At 48.8% G+C, this 25,555-nt stretch overlaps 10 protein-coding genes across 10 annotated transcripts; 5 read left to right on the top strand and 5 right to left on the bottom strand.

Annotated features, from left to right (window-relative positions):
• Nucleotides 1–27: 27 nt before the first annotated feature.
• On the bottom strand, nucleotides 28–3,611 carry tcsB (putative sensor histidine kinase/response regulator TcsB/Sln1; the record flags this gene model as incomplete). Its single annotated transcript, XM_056632784.1, has 8 exons — nucleotides 28–121; nucleotides 179–318; nucleotides 368–491; nucleotides 548–2,095; nucleotides 2,172–2,744; nucleotides 2,815–3,381; nucleotides 3,433–3,467; nucleotides 3,528–3,611. The coding sequence occupies 8 exons, from the start codon at nucleotides 3,609–3,611 to the stop codon at nucleotides 28–30; spliced, it is 3,165 nt and encodes a 1,054-aa protein (XP_056488335.1).
• Nucleotides 3,612–5,201: 1,590 nt separating this feature from the next.
• Nucleotides 5,202–7,097, top strand: N7509_008146 (acyl--CoA ligase; the record flags this gene model as incomplete). Its single annotated transcript, XM_056632783.1, has 4 exons — nucleotides 5,202–5,511; nucleotides 5,568–5,896; nucleotides 5,959–6,061; nucleotides 6,118–7,097. 4 exons carry the CDS (start codon nucleotides 5,202–5,204, stop codon nucleotides 7,095–7,097), a joined length of 1,722 nt encoding a protein of 573 aa, XP_056488334.1.
• Nucleotides 7,098–8,463: 1,366 nt separating this feature from the next.
• N7509_008145 (sugar porter family MFS transporter) lies at nucleotides 8,464–10,125 on the bottom strand (the record flags this gene model as incomplete). The annotated part of the gene is made up of 1 exon (XM_056632782.1): nucleotides 8,464–10,125. The coding sequence occupies one exon, from the start codon at nucleotides 10,123–10,125 to the stop codon at nucleotides 8,464–8,466; it is 1,662 nt and encodes a 553-aa protein (XP_056488333.1).
• Nucleotides 10,126–12,527: 2,402 nt separating this feature from the next.
• On the top strand, nucleotides 12,528–14,071 carry N7509_008144 (uncharacterized protein; the record flags this gene model as incomplete). Its single annotated transcript, XM_056632781.1, has 4 exons — nucleotides 12,528–12,920; nucleotides 12,990–13,500; nucleotides 13,561–13,689; nucleotides 13,779–14,071. The coding sequence occupies 4 exons, from the start codon at nucleotides 12,528–12,530 to the stop codon at nucleotides 14,069–14,071; spliced, it is 1,326 nt and encodes a 441-aa protein (XP_056488332.1).
• A 605-nt stretch (nucleotides 14,072–14,676) lies between these two features.
• On the top strand, nucleotides 14,677–15,699 carry N7509_008143 (S1 family peptidase; the record flags this gene model as incomplete). The annotated part of the gene is made up of 1 exon (XM_056632780.1): nucleotides 14,677–15,699. The coding sequence occupies one exon, from the start codon at nucleotides 14,677–14,679 to the stop codon at nucleotides 15,697–15,699; it is 1,023 nt and encodes a 340-aa protein (XP_056488331.1).
• A 456-nt stretch (nucleotides 15,700–16,155) lies between these two features.
• Nucleotides 16,156–17,880, bottom strand: N7509_008142 (uncharacterized protein; the record flags this gene model as incomplete). The annotated part of the gene is made up of 3 exons (XM_056632779.1): nucleotides 16,156–16,394; nucleotides 16,442–17,216; nucleotides 17,272–17,880. 3 exons carry the CDS (start codon nucleotides 17,878–17,880, stop codon nucleotides 16,156–16,158), a joined length of 1,623 nt encoding a protein of 540 aa, XP_056488330.1.
• An 837-nt stretch (nucleotides 17,881–18,717) lies between these two features.
• On the bottom strand, nucleotides 18,718–19,973 carry N7509_008141 (zinc-dependent alcohol dehydrogenase family protein; the record flags this gene model as incomplete). Its single annotated transcript, XM_056632778.1, has 3 exons — nucleotides 18,718–18,806; nucleotides 18,963–19,058; nucleotides 19,121–19,973. The coding sequence occupies 3 exons, from the start codon at nucleotides 19,971–19,973 to the stop codon at nucleotides 18,718–18,720; spliced, it is 1,038 nt and encodes a 345-aa protein (XP_056488329.1).
• An 835-nt stretch (nucleotides 19,974–20,808) lies between these two features.
• On the bottom strand, nucleotides 20,809–21,509 carry N7509_008140 (uncharacterized protein; the record flags this gene model as incomplete). The annotated part of the gene is made up of 2 exons (XM_056632777.1): nucleotides 20,809–21,227; nucleotides 21,446–21,509. 2 exons carry the CDS (start codon nucleotides 21,507–21,509, stop codon nucleotides 20,809–20,811), a joined length of 483 nt encoding a protein of 160 aa, XP_056488328.1.
• A 60-nt stretch (nucleotides 21,510–21,569) lies between these two features.
• Nucleotides 21,570–21,782, top strand: N7509_008139 (uncharacterized protein; the record flags this gene model as incomplete). The annotated part of the gene is made up of 1 exon (XM_056632776.1): nucleotides 21,570–21,782. The coding sequence occupies one exon, from the start codon at nucleotides 21,570–21,572 to the stop codon at nucleotides 21,780–21,782; it is 213 nt and encodes a 70-aa protein (XP_056488327.1).
• A 570-nt stretch (nucleotides 21,783–22,352) lies between these two features.
• On the top strand, nucleotides 22,353–23,840 carry N7509_008138 (uncharacterized protein; the record flags this gene model as incomplete). The annotated part of the gene is made up of 3 exons (XM_056632775.1): nucleotides 22,353–22,858; nucleotides 22,906–23,292; nucleotides 23,471–23,840. Coding segments are annotated over 3 exons (1,263 nt in total), but the record flags the coding sequence as incomplete, so codon positions are not given.
• Between the last annotated feature and the right edge of the window lie 1,715 nt (nucleotides 23,841–25,555).

Genomic DNA, 25,555 nt, shown 5'->3' with positions numbered 1-25,555 from the left:
GTGCTTGTACAAATTGACTTGTTTCCACTAGTAATTAATATGTGAGTTGCTTTCCAGCTCCTCCGGGATGGTCGCAAACTTGTTGAGAACCTGTTTTAGTGCAGGGCGGCGGATCGGTTTACTAGGTAGGGTTGTTATTAATTCAAGGTCTGCAATAAAGGCAGTGACGGCTACTCACCTGATGAACATATCCATGCCCGACTCCATGCATTCCTTAATGTTACTCTCTTCTGCAAAGGCACTCAATGCCACAATAGGGGCAGAGTAGCCCATTTCACGAATGAGTCGGGTGCTTTGCAGGCCATCCAGGTTTGGCATCTGAAATATTTAGTAACCAAGGGCTTCGAGGTTAGGGGAGAAATCTCACCTGAATGTCCATGAAAATCAGATCGAAAACGAGTCCCTTTTCCATGCTCAGCTTAACAGTGTCAAAAGCCTCCTGTCCATCCTTCACCATCGTAATATCATATACTTCTTCAAGGGCAAGCATTCTATTGGGTATTAGCGACTGGCTACTGGGGACTGGATGGAAATTCCTTGAACATACCGCCGAACGACTTCTTGATTAACCGTGTTGTCCTCGGCAACCAAAACTCGAATCTTCCGAGGGTCTTCACTCTGCGTCGTTGGGCCGTTCTTGGACCGTGGGCCCTTAGATGCAGACAATGCAGGCGATGCGGGAACCGTTGGGGTGAAAAACGGTTGGCTGAGACCAACCAGTCGCGGTTGGATATCGGACTTATCAAATCCAGGAGCTGCAGGTTCGCTTTTCAAAGATCCGTGGTTAGACGTCGTACGTGCTGTATTTGAGAATCCATCCAGAGACAGAACACTAGGTGTTCGTGAGCCGGGAGCACTAGAGTTGTGAGTACTTGGGGCCAGCTCCTTGACGAATTTCAAAGGAATTCGGAGTGTGAAAATGGATCCTCGTCCCTCCTCGCTATCCACAAGGATGACACCATTCAAGATCCGCGAAAGCTGGGCGCAAATACTCAGCCCGAGGCCAGTGCCTCCATATTTACGATTAAGCCCCAAGTCGCCTTGGACGAACGGATCGAAGATACGTCGATGAAGGTGTGCAGGAATGCCCGGCCCATTATCTTCCACCTCAAACTGGAAGAACAACGGTCGGAAACATGATTGATCTGCTGATTGCCTTTCCAGGCTATTCCGATGATATGTTTGGATATCATCAGACCCACTACTCGCTTGAGGCCCTTGCTTTGGGGAATTTGAGCCGTCTAAGACCAAGGGACCGTCAAAACACCGGATCCGGACTTCGACCCTTCCATTTTCTGGCGTGAATTTCAGACTATTGCTGACCAAGTTGATCAGGACCTGAAGGAGGCGATGTTGATCACCCCAAAGGATCATATCCATGAGCCTTCCTGGCGAAGCTGACTCAAGACTCTGTTCATGGCACATCGAGTACTGGTTTGCGGTCTGATCCTTTCCACCAGCCATACAGTTGACACTGAAGTCAATTTTCTTCTCGTGCACCTGGTTCTGAAAGATTATGGCTAACTGAGATCTAACATCAGAAAGCCTAAACTCTTTCTCCTCGAGATGAATGGCCTGCTCGATTTGATTTTTGCTGAACGTTAGCAAGTCATTCAAAAGATGAAGCAGAAGATCCCCAGATTGATAAACGACCTGAAGAGACTTCTTGATTCGAGGCAGGTCGTCTTCTCCCATGCAAACGGCACACATTCCTAGAATTCCGTTGAGGGGCGTCTTCAACTCGTGTGAAATATTGGCAATAAAAAGTGTTTTGCTTTCATTGGCAGTCTCTGCCATTAATTTAGCCTTCTCCAGCTCCCTAGTCCGCTCAGCCACGCGCTCCTCAAGGCGGTTGTATTGAATTGTCAATTCGTCGGACATTTCGTTAAAAGTTCCGGTAAGCTCCGTGAGTTCGTCCGTCACACAGTGCCGACGCTCTTTGACTCTGCCCGGTATCTCAAAATTATGTGTTCGGTTTCTCTTCAGCGAATCGTTAGAAGTGTTCAGTCTTTCCATGAGGCCTCTCGAGCGTTTTACCCATAGTGAAACAGTGCCCTTTTCGTTTGGTTCATGAGAGTTTTCCGCTCCGTTCACCCTGCTCATGCTGTCGGAATTCTCTTCATGGGAAGAACGAGGTTGGTGCGGTTGTAACACATGGGCGCGCGACCGACTTCTGCGCAGCCTGCCTGAGTCTTCGGATAGGAGCAACCGCCCAATGAGTGAGGAGAGGCACCGTGAGTATGATAGCACCAGCTGTTCCGAATACACAGGCAAGGATTATTTTGCGTAGTCGAGCGACAGACGCAAACGCCTCTGCATGGGTTTCTTCAACGATGAGGATCCATTGAACTAAGGGACTTTGGGGCCGGACTGCGCCAACAGCCACATTAGATCCTTCCTCATTTTTAGTAGAAAGACGGCTGATCGACTTGTTTTCGTTTGTAGGAGACTGGCGCATGACCTCTAATGCGACGGCATACTTAGATAGCGGAAATGAAGTGTTGGTTGAAACACCGGTGTGACGACTGTTTTGGCCAGGTAGGGGTGTTGGCTCGAAGATATAGTGCACCTCTGCATTGGCAAGTTCTACAGCCTCCGGGCCAGAAGTAGCAGTTGAAGGTTGAGTTGTGCTGGCAAAAGTGTTCTCTGGCCTGGATGGCCCCAGTAAAAGGGCCTGCCCCGTAGTTCCAAGTCCATCGCGTGAACTTATGACATTCTGAACATTTGTCGCACTGGCTACGACGCTGTATGCGAGTCGGGATTAATACCTGCGGCTAAAAAAAAGCTGACACATATTTGAGAGGTTTCACGTACGTGATGAAGCCTAGGAGGTCTTTATCTGATGTGTTGTTCACAATCGGGACGGTCAAAGAGATGAGAGAAAAGGAACCGTTGATGGTAAGTGGTCCCAATAGTAGCGATGAGCCAAGGCCAAGAGCATAATCGGGAAACGCAAATGCAGAAGTTGAGTTCTCCTCGTTGGATGAGTTTGTATAGGTGAGGTTCGGGTATAGAGTTGATGGGAAGCCGAGATCCGTTGACCCCAGCTTGACCGAGCTCCCATTCACGTAGTCATATGGGAGGGTAATGTCCGGGATGCCTTCGCTGGTGACGTTGAGCAGCCTTTGACTCGAGTTGCCCTCCTTTGGAAAAAGAATCGCCTGGTATAAACTCAAGTACCCTCGGCTTCCAAGTGCTGACTGCAAGTCCGTAATGGCGTAAGACCAATTCTCACTCGAGTGGTTTCCTTCATTGTAGCGTCGGAGAGCGGACTGGACAAGAAGACGCGTCGATATCGTTTTGCAGGTCGTCTCGAGCAGATCTAGATTGGAAGCGATTTGGCTGGCTTTGATCGTAGCAACGAGTTCGAGGCCTTGAGAGCTGGGTAAGGGTCAGCAATGATGGGGGAAGTCAGGAAGGTGGATTGCTTACCCTACGTCGACCACGAAGTTGTAGGTGGTAATCCACTGCGCGAAATGTTAAATCATCTGTTGAGCGGGCGCCTTCGCTAAGACTGGGGCACTCACTGTCGCAATCGCAAGAACTGCTATCCCCACCACGGAAGTTAAAAGCACCAGCAGCGCAAGCTGCACAGCGATAGGAACGCGCATCCGATCGCGGTGGTGCCAATGTAGTTCATGGGGGAGATGAGTCGTCGGACCGGGGCATGTATTATCGGTGTCAGGTCTTTGATGCTGGACGATGAGACGAACTTTGAGGAAAGTTCCATGCAAAAGAAAGGAATGGAGTAGCTCTTCCCGGTCAGGTGCCCATGCAACATGGCTGTGGCCAGACTGCAAGGTTCTCGGGTATTCAGGCTTAGTAGACCTGTGATAAGTGACATCCCGGGGTGGCGGAAGTGATTCTAGACTGGACTAGAACCATTTGACCGTCGAAAATGGGGCTTTACCGCCGTCAACTAAAACGGGTGAAACTTGCCGACCCCTTTCCACCGAGCAACCCAAACACGTTAACTTGGGTAGCTGTCAAACGCGAATTTTTATGCTCTGAAACACAACCTATTTATTGCAGGTAGCAATCAAAAGTAGAATACGCCCCGATGGGTCAAAGAGCCGGCATTGTGATGGTAATTAATCTACCACCAAAGCTTTTTACCAATTCCACCACGGAAATTTGGCTGTGGGAGGGTCCTTGTGTACGCAGAAGTGACAAGCCATGTTATGTGGAAATGGTCCTCTTTGGCGGCATCAGATCCCGAATAAGATGCCAACAGATATGAAGTTCTGAGATCGCGAAGAAAGAAGCATCTCGCCGGTGGCGATCGTTGCCAAGACAGGTGGCAAGAGTTGCGAAGAACAGAAAATAAAGATTTGTTTCATTTCAAGGCCATCCCTACAGGCCATGGGACTAGAAATCAATTAATCCAGGGCGAGTGTTCTCGCATACAAATAAATGCGCTGGTATTCTGAGAATGTTCATGATCAGATCAGTATTGCGTTGTTTTCTGTTTGTTTGTTTGTTTTGCTTCTTTTTCTTCGGGGAAACCGGCAGGCGACCGAAGCAGAATAAACGACTTTTAGATTCGGTCATGCCATGGAGTCCTCTTCGGAAAAGCCAAAGTGCAATCATTGGCACCAAAAATGCAATCATTGGATTAAGTCAAATCAATCACCATTGCAAATAAGACTCCTTCTTAGAGGGAAAAAAGGCGGCGGAGCATCCTCCGCTCACTAGCAATTCCCCGCAATCCCCGCCCATCATACTTCTAGAGTCAGTAGTACTCGAGTAGACGTAATTGAATGGACCCAAGTGAACCCATCCATACCGTGCAGAAGTGTTTTAAACTTGTTGAATTCGATCCTTCGGGGTCTCTCGATTTTCACACAGACAGCGCGATTAGACGCGTGCGTACACTACCAATGTGCATTTTCTCCCTACTTGTGAGCATTGCCTGCGAGACTACTAGTAGTAGACCGAGGGCCGAACACATACATTGTCGGCATTCTCGCCGAGCCGAGAGACTCGGCAGATAGATTTTTGTGACCCCGCTCCATACTTGTACATCTCATAAAATAAATCCACTAGTAGCACGATTGAACCTTCCATCAACTTGAACCCCAGATTCCCAGCAGGCTCAGAGAGTAAGAGCTCAAGAGAGTTCCGTCGCAAGATAAACATTCGAGTAGTATTTTCTTAAACATGATTTTTAGCTCAAAGAATCCGGATATATCAGGTATAAGATGCTTCAATTTATCGGATTTGAAGATTTGAAACTGATGACGTTTAATGCAGTGCCGGACCTCACTTTATGGGACTGGCTTTTCGAGTCTAGCAGTTCTCCTCTGCAAAACAAACACCCTTCTACTCTTTCTGGATTCACGAACGTGGCCACCAAAGAGCGTGTCAGATATGACGAGGTGAAAGATTACGCTACATATCTTTCAACAGCCTTGGTGCATAAATTAGGACTTGCCGCGGGGGAAACGGTGTCCCTGTTCAGCCCAAATTCAATATGGTATCCCGTTGCCATGTTTGCGACTAATCGTGTTGGTAAATTTTCTTTTCGTCTGGAGCATTGGCTTTTATATGCTAAATAACATTTGAAGGAGGTCTTATCTCCGGTGCTTCACCTGCCTATAATGTGGAGGAAATGACCTACGCATTACAAACCGCCCAGGCCAAGATTATTATGGCAGCAGCCTCATCACTTTCCGTTGCAGTGCCTGCTGCCAGAAATGCGGGGATTTCGAATTCTCATATCATACTTCTCGAGGGTCAGGCTGATGGTTTCTCGACTGTCAAAGATCTTCTAGAATTTGGCCAAAAATATGGCAACAATCAAGTCGCTCCTTATCAAATTCCAGCAGGAAGAACGAACCGGGATGTCTGTGGATTTTTGAGCTTCAGCAGTGGAACTACTGGTCTTCCGAAGGCAGTAAGCTTGCGAATCCACCTTTATCCTTCCACTATAAGAGCTTAACATCTGTCACTTCACAGGTCATGATATCGCATTCTAACGTAATTGCGCAGTGCTTACAAGTTGCACAGATAACCGCAGATAATCATACCAGGGTTCTAGCAGTGCTTCCCCTTTTCCATAGTAATTCTCCCTGAGTCCCCAATATATCGCTGCTTTACTGATAACAAAAAATGAAGTCACTGGTCTTGTGCACCAGATGCATCTTCCTCTATTCAGAAATTCAGAGGTTTACATGCTCCCTACATTCACAATGCAGACTATGTTAGAAACCGTGGTTCAATACCAAATCTCTGAGATGCTCCTTGTTCCACCTATCTTGATACGCCTTTTACGTGACCCAATCGTACAGAAATACGATCTTTCTCACGTTCGCAAGTTTTCTTCCGGCGCGGCTCCATTATCTGCGGAAGTCATACAGGCGCTGAAGAGTCGTTTCCCTAATGCCGGTTTTAAACAGGGCTATGGCATGACAGAGTCCTGTAGCTGTATTACGGCACACCCGTTGGATAAATCTACATACGAATACGCACACCGAGTTGGAACCATCGTTGCAAGTACCGAAGTAAAGATCGTGGATCCCGATACGGGCAAAGAGCTAGGCTATGATATGCCCGGGGAAATTCTTTCTCGAGGCCCACAGATTGTAATGGGCTATCTCAACAATGAAAAGGCCACCCGAGAAACATTCGACGACGAACAGTGGCTTCACACGGGCGATATAGGATTCATTGATTCAGAAGGCTTCATTACGATAACCGATCGCATCAAAGAAATGATCAAAGTCAAAGGCATCGCAGTTGCCCCAGCAGAGTTGGAAGACCTTTTGCTTGGGCACCCAATCGTCGAGGATGTGGCCGTGGGTGCCATTCCGGATGAATACACAGGCCAACGACCAAAGGCGTACGTTGTTCTTAAACAAGATATTCGCCAGAACAAAACGCCCGGTCAAATTCTGTCTTTGCTGGATGTTATCATTGACTATGTTCGTAAGAACAAAGTCCGCCATAAATGGATCTCCGAAGCTGAGATGCTGGATGAGATCCCCAAAAGTGCCAGTGGAAAGATACTTCGCAGGATACTCCGACAGATGGAGAGTGAGAAAAGCATGAAGGGGCGTCTCATAGCTACTCGTGGGGAGATAAAAGCCAAAATTTGAGTATGATGGCCTGTTTTGTCTCTATTTCCACAGGGCTTCCAATGATATATCCATCCATCGGACGGGAATCAAGACAGCTGTGAAATTTATGCAGAGCAAAGCATATTCATAATCCGGCCTATCCAATACACCAAATACCTCGGTCGCCCGGCGTAGAATAGATGCTTTATACCAAGAATAGTAATGGTCAACCCCAGAAGGTGGCAGATAGAGAACACTTCCAAGGTTATAATCAGACGCTCCTCTTGGCTTCTTGATGGGAGATTGAAATTCTGTTTTCATTGATTGTAGGTAGCATGAGTTTTCGCATGTTATCCAGAGTCTGAGCGGCTCGATAATTCCTTCTGTCTATCCTGCTTCTTTGCTCGCACCTCTACCTTCCTGCTCTCGTCCCGAAAGATCAACGGCTGATGTGACCAATACCCAGGACAAGTCTGGCCATAAACAGTACACCTCTTGCAATACGGCATTTCCTCGTCGCACTGAATTATTATGAGAAATAAGGATCAGTTACACTCTTGGTTTTAGGCAGGTGCGTACCTTAACCTTCCTCTTTCTACATAGAAAGCATCCCGTGCTTCTTACTCCGGCGTAAGTCATATCTCCCCGCGGCTCGTTATTTGATACTTGAAACACCGGAATTCGCAATTTGGACAGGCACTATGCAGTGTCTCCTCTTCTGGTTTTGGGGAAATGCTGTGTTATATGGAATTTTGATGTAAGAAAATGGTCAAATCTTCCTCTTGCTTCCTACTGGGAACATGCGGGTTTATGAAATTGCAGCTCTCACGTATTTCAGATTGCTCGTTAGTATTTTGAGAGCGGCCCAGCCAATCGCACAATCAGTTCATTACCACATATTGCGTAGAACTTTATTTGACTGCCTAGGGGCGAAGGTTATCACAGCCCGATGACCCCACTGTTGCAGACAACAGACGATTTTCCTAATGCAGCACGTCGCTATCGCATATGAACCAATCGAATTCGCCATATGATGCCTTGTGGGGCGGTATTTCAGCTCTCGCGGTTTCAAGTACTTGGCTGAGATGCTCTAGTTGAAAAGCTAGCCGACACTCGGAATTGCGAGCTGTCTGTTAATATGTTGCAGAGCACTATTTTTTTCTAGATTCTACACTTGGAAATACGGGACGAAGTCAAAAGATAGATCCGGTCTATTAATATGGAAATATGCAAGGTATTCTATAAATACATTCCGCCGTGAAATGCGTGACAACTCGGAACACCAGGCCCAAGACATTGCCTATCGCAGAATTCATGCAATCATGAACAATGTGGCTTTATATGAACATAACACTTCAATAAAGGGAAGAAGAAGGAAAATTGTGAAGGTACAAGGGCATACCAACTATGCAACCTCGGCATGCTGGTGACCTCCTTGCTCCTTGCGGTTATAGAGAGTCTCATCCCCGGTCCATTCCTGGCGAGGGGGAAGCTCATAGGAGCTGCTCTTCCAGGGAGTGACCTTGTTGACGTACATCCAGTCAAGTTCCTCCAAGGTGCGGCCCTTACCTTCGATAACGAAGAAATAAACGACCAGCACAGCCAGGAAAAGGCAGCCAGCGAAGACATAGCCGTAAGCAAAGTCAATCGAGTTGGTGATGAATGTAGTGAAGAAACTGATAAGGAAGTTCCAAGCCCAGTTGGAGGCGGTGGCCAGAGCCATACCCTTGGCACGGTACTTAGACGGGAACAGCTCGGCGGCAATGGCCCAAATCATAGGACCCCAGGTCATGGCGTAGGCAGCGATAAACAGACAAGCAACGACGATCATGCCCTTGCCGACATTGGGGGTGTTCTCAGGGGTTTGGATGTCCAGCATGAAGTGGCCAAGAGAGGCAAAGATCATGAACATAACAAACATCCAGCAGGCACCGAAGATAAGAGACTTGCGTCGACCAAAATTCTCAACGATGTACAAACCACCGAAGGTAGTTCCGAAGTTGACGGCACCAAGGATAACTTGAGTGATAAAGCTGTCAGAGATACCAGCACCCTGGAAGATGGTGGTTCCGTAGTAGAAGAAGTAGTTGGCACCGGTCAGCTGCTGCAACGACTGCAGGACCATACCCAGGGCGATACGGTAGAACATGCGAGGAGCAGTCAGAAACTCGTTCCACTTCTGTCCTTCAGACTCAGCCTCGAACTGCTCGCGAATCTCGTCCATCTCTTCAATAATGCGGGTGTGGTTCTCTGGGATACCATAGAGTTTGGCCAGGGTACGCTGGGCACTCTCGGCCTTTCCGTGGCGGAATTCGAAACGAGGGCTCTCGGGAAAGAAAGCCATGCCACCTCCAAGGACGAGGGCAAATAGGAAAGTCAGGCCAAGGGTGATGCGCCACTGGGCGGTACCCTCGAGGGTGTGGGTTCCCAGATTGATGCAGTACGCGAGGAAGATACCGAGGGTGACAAACAGTTGATAACAACTAATCATTGCACCACGGATATGACGAGGGGCACTTTCACCCTGGTACATAGGGACGAGTAAAGAGCAGCCACCAACACCAAGACCGGTGACCCAACGGCCAACAACCATCTGCCACCAGTGTCCATCGGGAGAAGAAATCTGGACAATGACACCAACATTCAAGATAAGACACCAGACAGTGATAGACCACTTGCGTCCGAGATAATCAGCGAGGGGAGCGCCAACGAGGGCACCAATCAGGGTACCAATAGAAAGCAGACCGACAATCAGACCCGAGCGAACGGTACTGAATGCATAGTCGCCGGAACCGTTCTGTTCACCGTAACGCTCCAGGTAGTTGCTCATTTCCTGGAAACCAGAGATCTGACCAGTATCGTAACCGAAAAGGAGACCTCCCATAGAGACGAAGAGGGCCATGACTAGGGAGCGCAGGGTGATGCGCGGGATGGGAGTATCGACGCCGGCGTGCCTCATTGGCTTTTGGACAGGGCTGTTTTGGTAGGAAGTGTCGGCACTCGACTGAAAAACACCCTCTGCCGGGGTGATAGACTCCCCATGGTGGGAACTTGATTCAATACCCATGATGATGGTGATAAGGGTAATTCTCTGCCGGGTGTACTTGGTGGACTATTGTGTTTACCCGATGGATAATCTATCAGATATAGTATCCGAGAAGTACCGTGAACCCCTAAAGTTTAGAAATAAGAAAGAAAGTAGGGAGGGAAGTTGCCCATGGGGAAGAAAAGAAAAAGAAAAGCGACAGAGAAGCAGGACACGCAAGGGCTTTTTAATAATTTGCCAGCAGGGACAGGAAAACTCAACATCCGTCATTTCGCCCATCATTATTTGCCCACAGTCCGCCCCAGGGGGCACAGAGTGGAGATGTGGAGAGGCCACCACGCTGCGACGGCTCTGCCACGAGTGTCTCTCGTTTGTAATGCCCGCCAAATGCCCGATGACAACAAGGAAACCGGCCGAAGCCGACTCGCACGGCCCCGAACCCACCGCCGGCAAAGGAACAGCCAGCCAGAATCGGTTCCAGTGGACGATCGGAAGCGGTTCGCCAGTCATACGGATAGCCGAAGTGCCCGGCCGGGGCAATTGCGTAGTACGGAGTAGGCGAGGGGAATATCGGAGTGGCGAACTCGGCCTCGGGACGGCGTGGGCGTCGAGACAGCCCCCAGAGATGCCGAGGGCCTGGCTTGGCTCGGCCATCCGACTCGGGTCGGGCCCGATCAGGATCAGATACGAGATCTTTGTATCTCTATATTTGCTCTGGTAGAATGTATTCACTATATCATGGGAGTTTGACATTCACTATACACCAGTTGTTGCTGTTATGTAGTCGGGTAATTCCAAGTGGGCCGGATGCCCCGGGTTACTCCAGGCCTCCGGATGTTCACCCACAACTCATACCCGATGAGTTTCTCGGTGAGTCGCACAGCCCGGCTCCAGAAACGCCAGAAAGAAGGGGATCGAGGGGAAATGCGGAGTCTGGAGACATCGAGACAGGGTCTTGCATCATCATACATATTCTGCGCGGTTTCTCTAAACATTTTAACTCTCCCTTCCTGCCCTAGAAACTGCACCTGGTCCGTCTAAACCCCATTACGGAGTACACATTGAGGCGATTCCCCTATGCTAGTACATACTAGTACTCTCATAGCACATCGTCATTCGGCATCCGCCCGAAGCCAAGTCAACTCGGTGGCGCCGCCACAGCCGGCTCTTAGTTGTTTGTACGTCACTGCAGAGTCTGCACAATAACGATCGCCCCCCACTAGTAACACATGGAATTTAATAGGTTGCTCGCACTGTCACAGAGTTCCCGTTCGAGAAGGTCTTAAGGACAATAGTGTGATTTTGGGGGCACAGCATCAGAGTTTTAATTGTGGGGAACCCCTGGATGCACCTCTCCTGAAAGGAATGTCTGCCCAAGTGCTGAGTAATGGCGGAGTAGTTCTTAGCCCAATCCTCGCGTTCTCAAGATGGTGGAATAAACTACGGAGAAGAGTCTACGAAGTACGGGCATGAAGGATACCGAAGGAACTTAGTACAACTGATCTTACCGCCCGGTCTCGAGGAATCCGATGGCGCCGAAAGAATGTGCCCCCGGTTGGGAGATGCCGACTTTTTTATTGGCGGATTACGTCTTCGCTACCAACAGTTGCAACCTTGGTCTGGCTGAGATCGAATCGGAAGAGCAGGGAGAGTATCGAAAATGCCATCCTTATTGATATTTTCCAAGCATCAAAACAGCACCCAAGAAGTAGACGCCGAATTTAGTACTTTCGACCGAATGGCAGCCGACCACCCTATGTTTTCAACGGTCGTACACGAAGGCGACGCATGAGACGCGTCTTGGATCTCCATCCGCGGTCGCAGCGATTGCAGGGTGAGGACTAACTATTCTGTATTCACGGAAATCCTCTGCTATGTACTCCATGATCTCGCCTAATAGCCGTAGTTTCAACCCAAAAGAATACCATAAGGTAATGCATTTCTCTTTTTTTTCCCTTTTTCCCTCGCTCCCCACAGCACGGCCACGGCGACGCAGCCTTGCCCCGTCGAGCAAGCGGGGCTTCGTCTTGTGACTTCTTCCGCCCCATCTCCGCATACTGCAAGATATTTGTCCGGATCGGTGGTACGGGCTACGGAGTACTATGTATTAGAATGCTGACTGGGTTCGATATTAAATTTTACCTTTCGTCAGGCCATAATCAAGTCACTAGCCATATTCACATCCCCTTGTTTCCGCAATCAATCTGGCCCGCCACTTCCCCACTTCTATGCCCCAAACAACACGGAGCCGGCGCTCGAACTACCCCAGACATGCACGGCCACTATACCAATTTGATCTCCAAATGCATAACGGAGGTGTACCCGTTCCCTGCAATTTATTTTGGGTAGATTCCAACAGCTTAAAATCGTAGACTAGATCCCCAATGTCGTCAACTCAGGAACGCATCAATTAAACATCAATCATGCAGTCCCTCGCCATCCTGCTTCTAGCCGGTCTGGCATCTGCTGCCGTATCTCCATATGGTCAATGTGGTGGAGTTAATTACTCAGGTGAAACCACCTGCCAGTCAGGATGGTCCTGTCAGTATCAGAATGATTATTATAGTCAATGCTTGGTTTCCACCAGCAGCACGACTACTACGCTTGCGACAACCACAAAGTCAACTACTACTTCAAAAGCAACATCCACTTCAAGCGTCAGTAAGACTACCACTAGTGCATCTTCTACCACCTCGGGAACATCGGTTGGAACGTCAACAGAATTTGTCGGCATCGAGGGCCTGAATTTCACAATCAATGGCGAGCCTGGTTATTTTGCTGGATCCAACTCGTATTGGATTGGCTTCTTGACAAACGTGGGTAAATCCTATCATTGTAGAAAGGAGAAGTCGAGACAAACACTCACTGATTATATCTCCTCCTAGAACGACGATGTAGATCTAGTCTTGGACCACATGAATGAGGCAGGACAGCGTATCTTGCGCATATGGGGCTTCAACGATGTCAATACTGTTCCATCTTCGGGTACAGTCTACTACCAGTTGCTTAAGGACGGTGTCGCAACGATCAACACAGGGTCTGATGGTCTCCAGCGACTCGACTATGTCGTCGCATCCGCGGAAAAGCGCAACATCAAGCTTATCATCAACTTCGTCAATAACTGGAGTGACTATGGCGGCATGGCGGCTTATGTCACGGCTTTTGGAGGCTCCCAAACAACATGGTATACAAATGAAGATGCACAGGCTGCCTATCGCACATACATCAAGACAGTAATAGCGCGGTATAGTGATTCGTCGGCAATCTTTGCGTGGGAATTGGCAAATGAGCCTCGCTGCAATGGTTGCGATGTTTCGACGCTATATAATTGGATTAAATCGACTTCGGCATACATCAAATCGCTTGACTCTGAACATTTGGTTTGCATTGGTGATGGTCAGTCAATTTCCCCCGACATTTTATCAGTCTGTCTTTTCTCTTACTGACTTCTTACAGAGGGCTTTGGTCTCAATGTCCAATCCGATGGAAGCTATCCTTTTACATACGGCGAGGGCTCAAACTTCACCATGAACTTGGCTATTGATGACATTGACTTTGGCACATTCCATCTTTACCCTTCTAGCTGTAAGCACCCGGTCTTGGCTGCCCTTCCCTTTCAAACCCCCCTCCCCCCCTCTCTCTCTTTTGCACGCGCGGTATTGACATGACCATAGGGGGCACGACTAACGACTGGGGAAATCTCTGGATCACCGCTCACGGGGCTGCTTGTGTTGCAGCGGGCAAGCCATGCCTCTTTGAGGAATACGGTGTTACCTCTGACCATTGTGCCGTTGAAGCTCCTTGGCAAACGACAGCTCTACACACGAAGGGAATTTCAGCAGATCTCTACTGGCAACTGGGGGACACACTTTCTACCGGTCAAACTTCCGACGATGGCAATACCATTTATTATGGGACGGATGACTATACTTGCCTTGTGACAGACCACATCGCAGCTATCGGTTGATACTTGGAATATTGGAGACTTCAGGCCAGAGAATGTATACCTAAGTACTAACTAGCAAACTGGTCCAAAGGATAGTATTAGGTAGTATTTTCCGGGTATTCCAAGAAATTCAGCGTACTACTAGTAGTAGTACATAGGGCATGCTCGCCCGAAAGTATCATGGTTCAAGTTTTTCTCAAGGTTATAGCTAGTCTCTCCAGGGCTATTGCCACCTATGCCGTAGTTCATGGGTAGATAGTACTAGTAAAACCTAAGAGCACTAGGAACACAATTCAATCAATTCATTTGGAGTTTTCACCTGGGAGCAAGTTCAAGCTCAAGTTCAAGTTGATTTAAGTTGGAGTTGAAGATGCACTATATATATACTAGTACTATGCCACATGCCACCCACTGGCAGTGGAGTAGTTCAAGGCAAAACCTACCTGGGCAGGGCTTTGAGGAACTTGAACTTCCTAGGTTAAACAAGCCCTTTCAGTAGAGTCCAAAAGTTCATCTGGGTCTTTATTACTTCAAGTTGTACTATTATATCTTGTATTTCTTGTTCAGTTCCAAGGTTGTTTTGTTGTGGCTGCATCACGTGACGAAGTACGTTGCGTTCTCCAGCGATGCCCACTCTACTCTTCAACCTTGGAAAACACCCCGATGGACTTGAAATGTCAATTATGCCTCGTCGGCTGCATTCACACGCTAAATCATCGGAACTAACAACAAACAGCCACTCACCTATCCGCTTCGTCCCAGCGTCCACTCTGAGCGAATCAAGGATCATTTTCAACGAATCACTACCTGATCTCAATAGTACCGAGCTTCTGGCTCTACGACGAAAACAGCAACGACTACGAAATTCAATCCCATCCACGGTTGACTTGGCCCGTGAAACAAGTCCACAGGCAGTGCGCGCTCTGAAATCCACGTTGATATTCGGTCAAGCCGAGGCAGGTACAGCAGTGTGTATCGACGCAAGAGGCTGGATCCTCACCTGCGCACACTGTTTCGGTGAAACGCGACAAGAATGGCAAACATACCGACGGAAATGGCTGCTATACTACACAGGGCTGGCGGTGCAAGTCGAATGTCGCGTCTGGGACCCACGACGCGATCTCGCGCTGGCCAAGGTCATCCACGTTGAGATGGAGCAGCCCCAGCCGGGTGTTGCCAACATGCGATGCCCCATCTTCAGTTATATCTCCCCCGCAACAATGCAGGACCCCACAGCATCGATATTTTGTATCGGACAACCCGGCGCAGACGACCTGGAGTCAAGGTTGCCCCGCAAGACGGCATACGACCTGATCGAGGTATCCGGAGGTCGGCTATGTGGGCTGATCCCCAACGTGGATCCACACGATAACTCGGAAATTGGCGTTCTCAAACATGATGCCTGGACGTACTGGGGCCACTCGGGCGCACCGCTGCTAAGGTCATCGGATGGGACTCTCGTCGGACTGCATTCATCGTGGGACGATTCTACGGCCATGAGGCATGGCGTCCCGTTGATTGCGATCCGGGCGTTTCTAGAAGCAAATCTGCCGGCTGGACCGGCTGGGCCGGCTGGGCCAGTACATCATCCTATTGAGCTTGCCGGACAGTCCGAGTCCGATGCTATCGTTATTGATAGCTCTGAGTGACCTGGTCACCGGGGATTTTTCGCAAATGCGAAGCCGAAGGACAGTAGATCAATGCATTAAATGACAGGTATATATAACTATGCTTATGTACATCTAAAACTCCACGTAAGCTACCTCAAAGCTACGACCCAACATTGGGCTTTCAATGGCGCATCTGGTGGTGAGGATGTTGCATGGGAATGGACGCCTGGGAGAGATCGAAACGGGTGAAACGGGCGAGATTCGAGGATCCTAAGAGCGCAAGGCAAGTCGAGTCCGAGTCCGAGTCCGATCCGTGGAGATCCGAATGCTGCCGTGGGAGGAATGGGCCGTGAAGGATGGTGCCATGGGTCCTGTGCTGCTGTGGTATGTTATTGCGATGGCGCTGTGGTATGCGGTGCTGCGGTGCGGTGGTGCTGCATTGGCGAGGTGCATAGGAGCGATTGTGGTAGATGATTGGGCGTTTTTTGCTGTGATTTATGGGCTTTTCGTCTTGGTAACCTCCTCAGTTGCGTCAGGGGTCGAGTCAGTCATCGAGTGGTTATCCACCGCGTCAGTAGGAGGTCCACGGTAGTTGTTGTAACCCCAAATTCCGTACCAGACGGCGGCGATGACAACAGTTCCAAAGAAGACCACCGAGGCGTAATTCATGCTATCCAAAGTGACCTCCTTCAAAGTTGGCATGCAGAAGAGGGGGATGGCGAGAATACTCCAGCCTGGGATTGTTAGCTTAGGGACTGAGGGGAGGGGCGTTAACACTTACCAAGAGCAAAGACATTGGCAATCAGACCGAAGATGCCGAAGTTGAAGCTGCCGTTCTTGATATCCTCACGACGGCGGAAGATCAGAGAGACGGCGATGGGGCATGCATAACTCATGGTCAAGAAGATGACACCAACACCGGAGAAGGCGTTGTAGGCAGCTTGGGAACCGAAGTAGATCAGACCGAGGCAGATCTCGACGACCATGCTAAGGACGAGGGCATTGAAGGGGATGTCCAACTTCTTATGGACAGTCTTCCACCAGCCAGAGCCGGGAATACCACCATCACGGGCAAAGGCCCAAGTGCAGCGCGAGGTAGCGGTGACACAGCCGATACCACAAATGAGACCGAGCACGAGAAGCGGGATCATCAGACAAAAAGCCCCGACGCTGCTGCCAAGGGCATGCTTGAAAATGACGGGGGTAGGCTGGGATTCGTTCAAGATATCGGCGATCGTAGGCATGACGAAGCAGAGGGGAATCAAGAAGAGCAGACCGGCGATGAAGTTGATGACGATGGTGCCAACCATGGCCTTGGGAACCATAATGGCGGGTTCGCGCACCTCCTCACAGAGACTGATGATCATTCCAGTAGCTGAAGTGGCATAGGCAGCTTGCAAAAGACCGATGAAGAAGGACCAACCGGCAGGCCAGCCAGCGTTGGGCTCGAAGCTGCCAAATACCCATGAGGCATCCCGGCGGCCTTCCTTGGCGACAACCAGGAGACAGATGATGATACAGACCATACCGATGATGGTCCAGAAGATGGCGAATGTCTATAAAATGTTGGATTAGCATGAGTTGACACGAGGGCTGGGGAATAGCAAGTACCTCGATATCAGGCAGATACTTGTTCCCAAAGGCCGAGACGGCGTGGGTCAAGAGGGTGATGGCCAGGAAGATCAGGAAAGTCTGATAAGCCTGGAAATCCGATGTGATGCCGTTGCCATTGGCATCCTCAAAGACATTGAGGCACCCGACAAAAAGCAAAGTTGTACCGAAGTTGACAGCCAAAGTGATGGTGATGTTGCCAGCAACATACGACCAGCCACAGATCCACGAGGCGACGCGACGACACCAGAGAGGCGACAGAACGAATGTTTGGTAATAAACACCACCGGCAGTTGGATAAACCGAGGTAATTTCAGCAAGGGAGATGGCGACACAGAGAATCAAGAAGGAGACGAGGACCCAACCCCAGATAATATTGGCGGGGCCACCGGCGGCGAGGGGATAGTAGAGGGTGGTGGAGAGACCGTAAGGGACGGAGGAAAGAATGAAGCACATGAAAGTAACCTGCCAGACCGAACGATTGCGTGCAAGTTCAGGCACGTAGCCCATATCCTCGAGGGTTCGATCCGCATTGCCCGTGTTGGCGCCTCCAGTTTCAGTGGCGACGGAAACTCGTGATGAGCGGCGCATGGCCTCGACAATAGCCATGTTGGAAAGGTAAGAGGAATTCAATTATTGCATATAGAGTATAGGTAGAGGTAGAGGTGGTCGGAGAGGAGGAAGGGTAGATTCGCGATTGCAAGCGAAAGACAAGAGAGTGTTGGATGTAGATAGATGTACTCGTACGAGATGGTGGGCAGAGTAGAGTAGAGATAGTCACGAAACAAAAGCAGAGGGAAAAAAAAAAAAAGGTGAGACCGATTCGAACGGATGCAAGCCACGTTGGAGAGAGCCAATTAGAATAGGATTATCATTCATTTAGCTCCACAACTTCGAGAAACGGGCAAAGTGGATCGTTTCGTCCCGGGATGAAGCAGGTTAACAGGATTTTGCGGAAAGGCCCCGAGAAAGGGGAGATTGGAAGGATCTGAGACGCTAGAGGACTGAGGCATTAACTGTATTTTCTAGATCGAGAGGATTCACTGCATATTCTAGTTTACGACTACATTGCGACATTCCACACGTCTTTACACTAATATTCAGTATGATGTCAATGCGCCACGGTCATATTGCTGGGTACCAATTATGTAAATGGTAAAGTCTAACTACGCGAGGTTACAACCAAGGAACCCCTTCCTTTTGAGGCCTTTTCCTTTCTGTATTCCTCGGAAGATAGAAAGTCCCGTAGTCGCCTTCGGGGCCGACGCTAGCCTCGTGTCCATCCAGCAAAAACGCCGAAGACACTCCACAGTGGAGATAGGGACAAAGACGCGCATGAAACGGGAGAGAAAGGACGGATGAGGAACATATCGAGCAGGTCGGTGTCGATCGTAACCTACTCTGTATGTATTCCGGTAGATAAAGTCAAAAGTCAAAAGTCAAAAGTCAAAAGTCAATGGCCACTTTGAGTGCGCGATGTTGAGCAGCATTCCTGAAGGTGTCGAATGCAGCTGTCCCGTTGGAAATGGGGAAGTCTATGATGATAAAATATTAGTGACCATCGTGAAACCCGTGGCAAGTAGAAGTATAGCAGAGAAGAGGAGAATAGTATAAGTACAAGTACTCTCTTTTCCCTTCTCTCTTCTCCGCTATACTTCAACCTGGAATTAGGGCTTGGCTGGGTTGCTGACTGTGTGTAACCAAACGAGAAATCTCCAATTGATTCGTGGCCACCAAGGTTAACAATTTCCCGGTGGTTGTCGCGTTCACAAGCGACATGTGAATGCCTGCTGGTCAGCACGGATATATCATATCTGGAATTACTATAAGGAGTAACCTTGGAACTTACTGATATTTCGATCCCATAGCCGGTCCAAGTGGAGAGCCGCCTGTTTACCGTGGACGCCCACGTTCGCAATGCGCCCTCCTATCCCCACCAACTCCTGCGCCAATGCAAATGTTTGAGGAATTCCGACCGCTTCAATTACCGAGTCGAATCCCTGATCCTCCGTCAGATTGAGTAGCTTCTCGCGTGCCCCCTCATTCTCATCCTCCTGAACCGTCTCCGCCCCTAGCTCCCGCGCGGTAGCTAGTCGCGCCTCATCGCGATCGATCATCACAATCAACGCTGGCGTATAAAGCTTTGCCGTCAAAAGCGCCGCAATTCCCACCGGTCCTGCCCCAATAATCACCACCGATCCACCCGGCTGCACGTTCGCACTAAGCACGCCCACCTCCAACCCCGTCGGCAGAGCATCGGACAAGGCCACTGCGGCGCGTGGATCGATCAGGTCAGGCAATGCGTGCAGCGAAAGCGTCGCGTGCGGCACCCGGACATACTCCGCATGTGTTCCATCAATATGATGTCCTAATACCCAGCCACCGGTCTGGCAGTGCGCCGGGATACCTTGCCGACACCGCTTGCAGGCTCCACAAGATGTCATACAGGATATAACGACACGTTGGCCAACCTCAAAGTTGTGCACTGCCGAGGCCACTTCCTCCACTATACCTACGCCTTCGTGACCGAGCACCAGTCCTGGTTGAGCTGTCGGGACGTCTCCCAGAATTATATGGAGATCTGTCCCACAGATTGAGGCGTGCATGAGGCGTACCACGGCATCAGTTGGTGCTTGGAGGGCTGGTTTGGGCCGATCCAGGACTTCGATCTTCCCGGGTCCGGTGTATACAAGGGCTTTCATTGTAGAATCGACGTGTAGTTTGCAACGTAGATGATATGCGTAGTGTATAGGGGTGAGTTTTACTTTGTTAACATGAATATTTCCCCGGACTTATATTCGACAGGATATTCAGTTGTGAACCAGCCGCAACTATCTCATCTCGTGCGGGGTGATATCGGATCCGCATGGATGTGGGGTTTAGGTTTGACGCGGAGATGCAGAGAGACGCATATTATTCCACAACTCTCCTCAGTTAAACTTTTCGTATAGATAGTTCAGCTCGGACTCGGAAGAAAAGTGAATGATCTATCTGATTTTGGAGAGGACCAGTTAGACGGGTTTCATCATAGCATTCACAAAATGCCAGCCTCTCGGCCGCGATCTCTCTTCTAGAGTTCCAAGGTTCTAGTCATTAGCATTCCGGAGTACATGCACCACCTTTCATGGTCATGATCTTCCGTCAATTTATTTTGCAGAAATGAGGTGGCCCTGGAATTTCTCGCCCGATGGATTTCAGGCATCCTTTTGTGATAGCTCGAAAATGGTACCGCTCTACGATCCGTGGTTGGCTTGTCCGGAAAGGTCAAACTTGATCTTCTCCGAGTCTGTCATAGTACTAGTATTTAGAGACGATGCTATTTCGATGTCATGACTTTGTCGGACTGTCAATTTGGACGCGGTCCCTAATTTCTTATTGCCTATTATATTGCGCCTGCCATTTAGAACCTCCATCTTCATACAATACTCTCCCTTGGTTCCTACACCTTATTGAGCCTATATACACAGAGTTTCCGAAAAAAGAGCACAGGACAGAAGACAAACCCAAATTACCTTGATACGAGTAAAGATCATACTGTTAACGATAGGCAGTCGGAGTAGTCGAATTATAGAGCTCTGCGGGCTTGAGCTCGGAGCCGGTTAGCCCAGCAAGCTCTACAGGGTGATCGTTCCGCTCAATTGCGTAGCCATAGCCATCAGCCGATATAGGGGACCGATGCATCTTATTTCTCAATCGCCTCTCATAGAGAGCCCAACCGATAGAAAGAAGAGCAATAAAGCCGAGGGGAACACCAACACCGGCGCCTATCGCGGTTTCTGTTTTCGAGTTGTTGGATGGAGCGTTGGAGGTCGATTGTTTAGCGGTATCATCGTTGCCGGTGTTATTTGCAATGGTGGAGGAGCCTGCGCTGGAGGATTGATTCACCAAACCATCGAGAGCCGCCACATCTGCAATGACTGACCCGTTTGCGATCGAAAAAGGCGCTTGCGTGTTTCCTGAAATTCTGCTACATATGAGGGTGTCATTGGTCGAGATGATGACCGAGTTGCAACAGTATGTCGGTTCCTCCCCAGCGGGTGTATTGCCCGTAGTGCCATTGGTTTACCAAACAAGAGCCGCGCCACCGCCTTGCTGGGCGTTTTCTGATAGAACGGAGTTAGTCTTTAGGATTATTATTCTAATTGAGTCTATGGGCGAGATGCTTCAAACTTACTGCAATATGTCGGGCATGAAGTGCCCCAGCTTTGGTCGGTGCAACTTCCGCGCGAAAGCGACATAGGCTGATTCAAGGAAAGGCATAGTTGATTCGTGAGACAGATTGAATCACTCCCGCAGCAATGTGTGACTCGGCCATCAGTATAACATGGTGTATCTCCACTGGCTTCATCGCCATTGGGGTAGTAGCACTGAGAGCTAGCCTTGGCTCCGGCAAAGAAAGCCAGAAGAAGGCCGAGTTGGAGACAGAGGCTCCTGAAAAGAAAGTGGCTCGCCATCCGGAAGGATCAAGGAACGCGTTTCGAGATTTGATGGGGTCTGGCGTTTCGAACTGAGAAGTGAGATATTAATACAACAAGCGAGTACTCGTACATAGCCTTTCAATGTGCTATAGCAAAAAAAGGCAGTGGAGCTAGTGGATCGAGCTCGATCCTTCCGACAACAACGTCGTAGATAGGAGAAGAAGACAAAGAGGAGAAAGAAAGAGAGGGGCCAAATGAAGAAAAGGAGATCGCTCGTACACTGAGCCGCCGAGAGCGACGGGGAGGGTTAGCTCACGGCTAATGAATTCAAATCACCCGACGCGTCCACCGGAGGGTTTAATCCTGCATGCTAGTCTGATCTAAATAGGAAGTACTAGAAACAAGAACAAAAACATACCAGGGTATACTGCCATTTCGCACTTCGTGTATTCGATGGAAAGCTCGATCGGCCAATGCAGAGATCATTATCTATCGCGCCAGTATGTACCAATGGCTCATCAAGGCGCGGGATACATTGGGTTTGATTATTTCTTGAACAGTACATTGCCTCATGGCTGAGAGAGGCGCGATACGTAGTGAGACGCTACATACGAGTACACTCGTCGAGGTAGAGTCTTGAAATGATACGAAAGCAACAACAGCATGGGTAAATTTAATGTTTGGCAGCCACCACGAGTAGATTGGAATAAAGCCAGCTGGGGGACAATGCAGGCGCAATGTTCCGAATTAAATGCTGACAGATACGGTCAAGGCCTGACTGATATGCAAATTATGCATTTCTTGCCTGCTAGCCCTCGAGATTCTTCCAGGAAACTCCCTCGCGATCAGCCTATTTCTTCTTCCACTGATTCTCAACACAAAGCACGATCGGCTGCTATTCTACGTGCTTGGCATGATATGGAATGGACCGATGACTTCAAACAACATGTTCGTTCTCTCATTATGGAGCTGTCGCTACACTCCGGGGGCGAGTATCAGGTCTACATTCTGTGCCACGCTGAAAGACAAAACATCCCACTTAACCAAGAAGACCTCGACTCTACCCGGCAAGTTAAGGCTAAATTCGTGCCACCGGAGTTTATGGTTCTGACCGTTCTTTTCAACAATCAGACTTTAGAGTCATGGTATCCCAAGGTCGAAGATCACAGGTATGCAAAATCAGCTAGCCTCTAATCTGATTATAAACTATTAATAGCACAAAATCCCAATACTTGCAACCAGTTCAAATCTTTGCTCAAACTCTCCAACAATCTGATTATTATTGGCAGCTGGAAATGGATTCCAGGTTCACCGGCCATGCCTATCACTTTCTAGAGCAAGCTGTGAAGTTTGCCAAGGCACAGCCTCGAAAGTACCTTTGGGTGCGAAACTCCTACTTCTTAATTCCAGGAGCCCATGGAACGTGGGGACGATTTATGCGTATGGTCGACGCTTCTATGAGAGGCCAAAACAGTATCTGGGGCCCGATGGATCTATCTGGATTCATTCACGCATCTTCCGCTGCGAATACCGAGCCTCCAATGATCCCAGTGGGCCCTCAATCCCCCGTTTCTCCCCAGAAGATGACAAGTTTGAATGGGGTGTTAATGAGGAGGCCGATTTGATTACCTTTCTTCCTACTTTCGACCCCGTTCGCACTCGCTGAGTCTTCACATATGCTGTGTCGGGCCTTCGGGAAGATGTTCCCCACCAGGCATCTCCTGTCGCCATGGGGCGCATTTCGAAGAGCCTGGCACAGCAAATGCATAAATTACACAAAGTCACTGGGGGATTGACCTGGCGTCTGAGATGACTGCTCCAACATTGGCACTGTGGAACGGTTTAAAAGCAGTGCACGTTGCCCAGCCTGTCTACGTTGACGGTAAACGGACGTCGAAGGAGTTAGGCCGCATACTGAATCCTGGTACTCCTGAGAAAATCAACGGTTGCGAAGATAGTATCTGGAACTGGGACCACCGCTGGGATAATATCCTCTATCGTGTGTCCTACATGTTCTCGACACAGTGTCCGGAAGACTTATATCGGAGATGGATGGGCTTCAAAATTGATCCCCTTCAATATACGGACGGCACCTATCATCAAGATCAGCAAGGTCGCAACTGGTTCGAAACTGGCGATCTGCGAGAGGATTTGTAAGGTCCGCTTTGTTACCCGTCCATGTTACTCCAGTCTGTCAAGAATACCAATGGGAAGAAAGGCTCGAGCATGGCGGTCCCTGTTTAAACCTTTGGAATGAATCTTTTTGTACATAGTATGTTCATGTGAACTTTCATGTCAGTAGAGATTAAATTTAACCCCATAGAAGACAGAATGAGAAGTTTCAGGTTGGCGCCCAAATTCCACCTTCGAGGTGTCAAAAGCTAAACAATTTTTGATACACCTCTGACATGTGCTAGATGAAAGTGTAAAACTGATATACGAAAAGAAACTTTAACTGGTATGACAGGAAGAGGACGCTAGAACCGCTTGGTGATGAAGCACAACTCCAAGCATCTAGTACTAGGTGACGAAGGTTGAAGAAAGGACCCGCGAAGAAATGTGTCCAGTCAACATTGAAAATGGAGACTGCCACATAGAAGAGGAGGATTTCAAAATTTCAGCAAGAGCCCCTCGGCCCGAAAGCGCTGCATATTGGAAAATAATTGCGCGTGCGAGGCCGGTAATGCGAAACCGACACTGGCCCGGGGGCTACCATACACATCTATTCCGGGGCCAGAAGGATTGCGCGATCGTATTTCCGATGCCATCGAAAATTACTTTGCATTTTGCTCAGAATCATCATTCCCGAATTTCATACTTCAATTTGCTGTCAAGCCAGGGCGAGTTAAATGTCAAGTGAAGTTTACATCTTCATTTTTGTGGACAAATCTACCGTCAATTTCCCGGCTGCGGAGATTGTCAAGTTTTATCGCCCATATATCTCCCGATAAATAAAGATGGGCACAGATACTTGACTAGTGAGTTGCATCTATCGTTGATATTATTCCACCTTCGCGGTGGATACTACTACTGTACATCAGAATAGAAAAGGGTGGTAGTAGCTAAGTGCGACTTGTAAGAAAACCATCAAGAGCTGCATTAGCAGAGTTATGCTTATATCGATTTGCGTTTTCTCAAATCTCACTTTGGACGGAATCTAAAGCATGTGCGCCGCCGTCCGATCCACAATTCGCAAGACTTTGTGGGGAGGAGCCGAAGGAGCTTGTCCCCAATGCATCTGGTAAGCAGATAACCCCTTGCATAGCATAGTCCCAGTGATTGGTTAGAACCGCATCGTGTTTCTTACCAGTAGAGTTGAAAGTTTAGTATTAAAGTAATAACTCATATACCAGACCGAAAACACTCTGTTTCAAAATCAACTTGGGTATTTCTTTAGACATCAAGAAACTGTACACAAGGATATGTGGTCCCAAGCTCGTTCCACCCGATCCTCTTTGTTCAAATGCGCACCGACCTACTTAGTCCACTGGTTCGTATGTGGGAAGAGTTTTTGCTATTAATGAGTTAACACAGTCTCCCTACTCCTTTCACGTAACAGGTAATATTTGTATTTATTTTTGTTTCTATGTAGCCCGCAACGATAGTAATTTCAGCGCTGTTGAGAGTCAACTAAATGGCCTGGAATTACGTGCTGACACACGCACTTCGTACGTTTAAAACTCCCTGCAAGGTCAACTCCATAAGGCGAAGTTATTTTCCATTGGATGTCATGAATGTTGGTGGATATAGACATAGTTCGAAGTTTGATCTTAATCCACGGCCTTCTATTAAGTGCATAATTTGTATTGATATATTGGATAGGCAAAGTTGAATTAGTGCACAATGTTGAGCTTCTCGAGGACACC

The sequence above is a fragment of the Penicillium cosmopolitanum genome (assembly GCF_028827165.1).
Source record: "Penicillium cosmopolitanum strain IBT 29677 chromosome Unknown utg000008l:1.0-4398992.0:1.0-4402845.0, whole genome shotgun sequence".
NCBI classification, from domain to species: Eukaryota; Fungi; Ascomycota; class Eurotiomycetes; order Eurotiales; family Aspergillaceae; genus Penicillium; species Penicillium cosmopolitanum.
The sequence above is the reverse complement of the archived record's forward strand: the minus strand, read 5'-3'. Positions and strand labels throughout refer to the sequence as shown.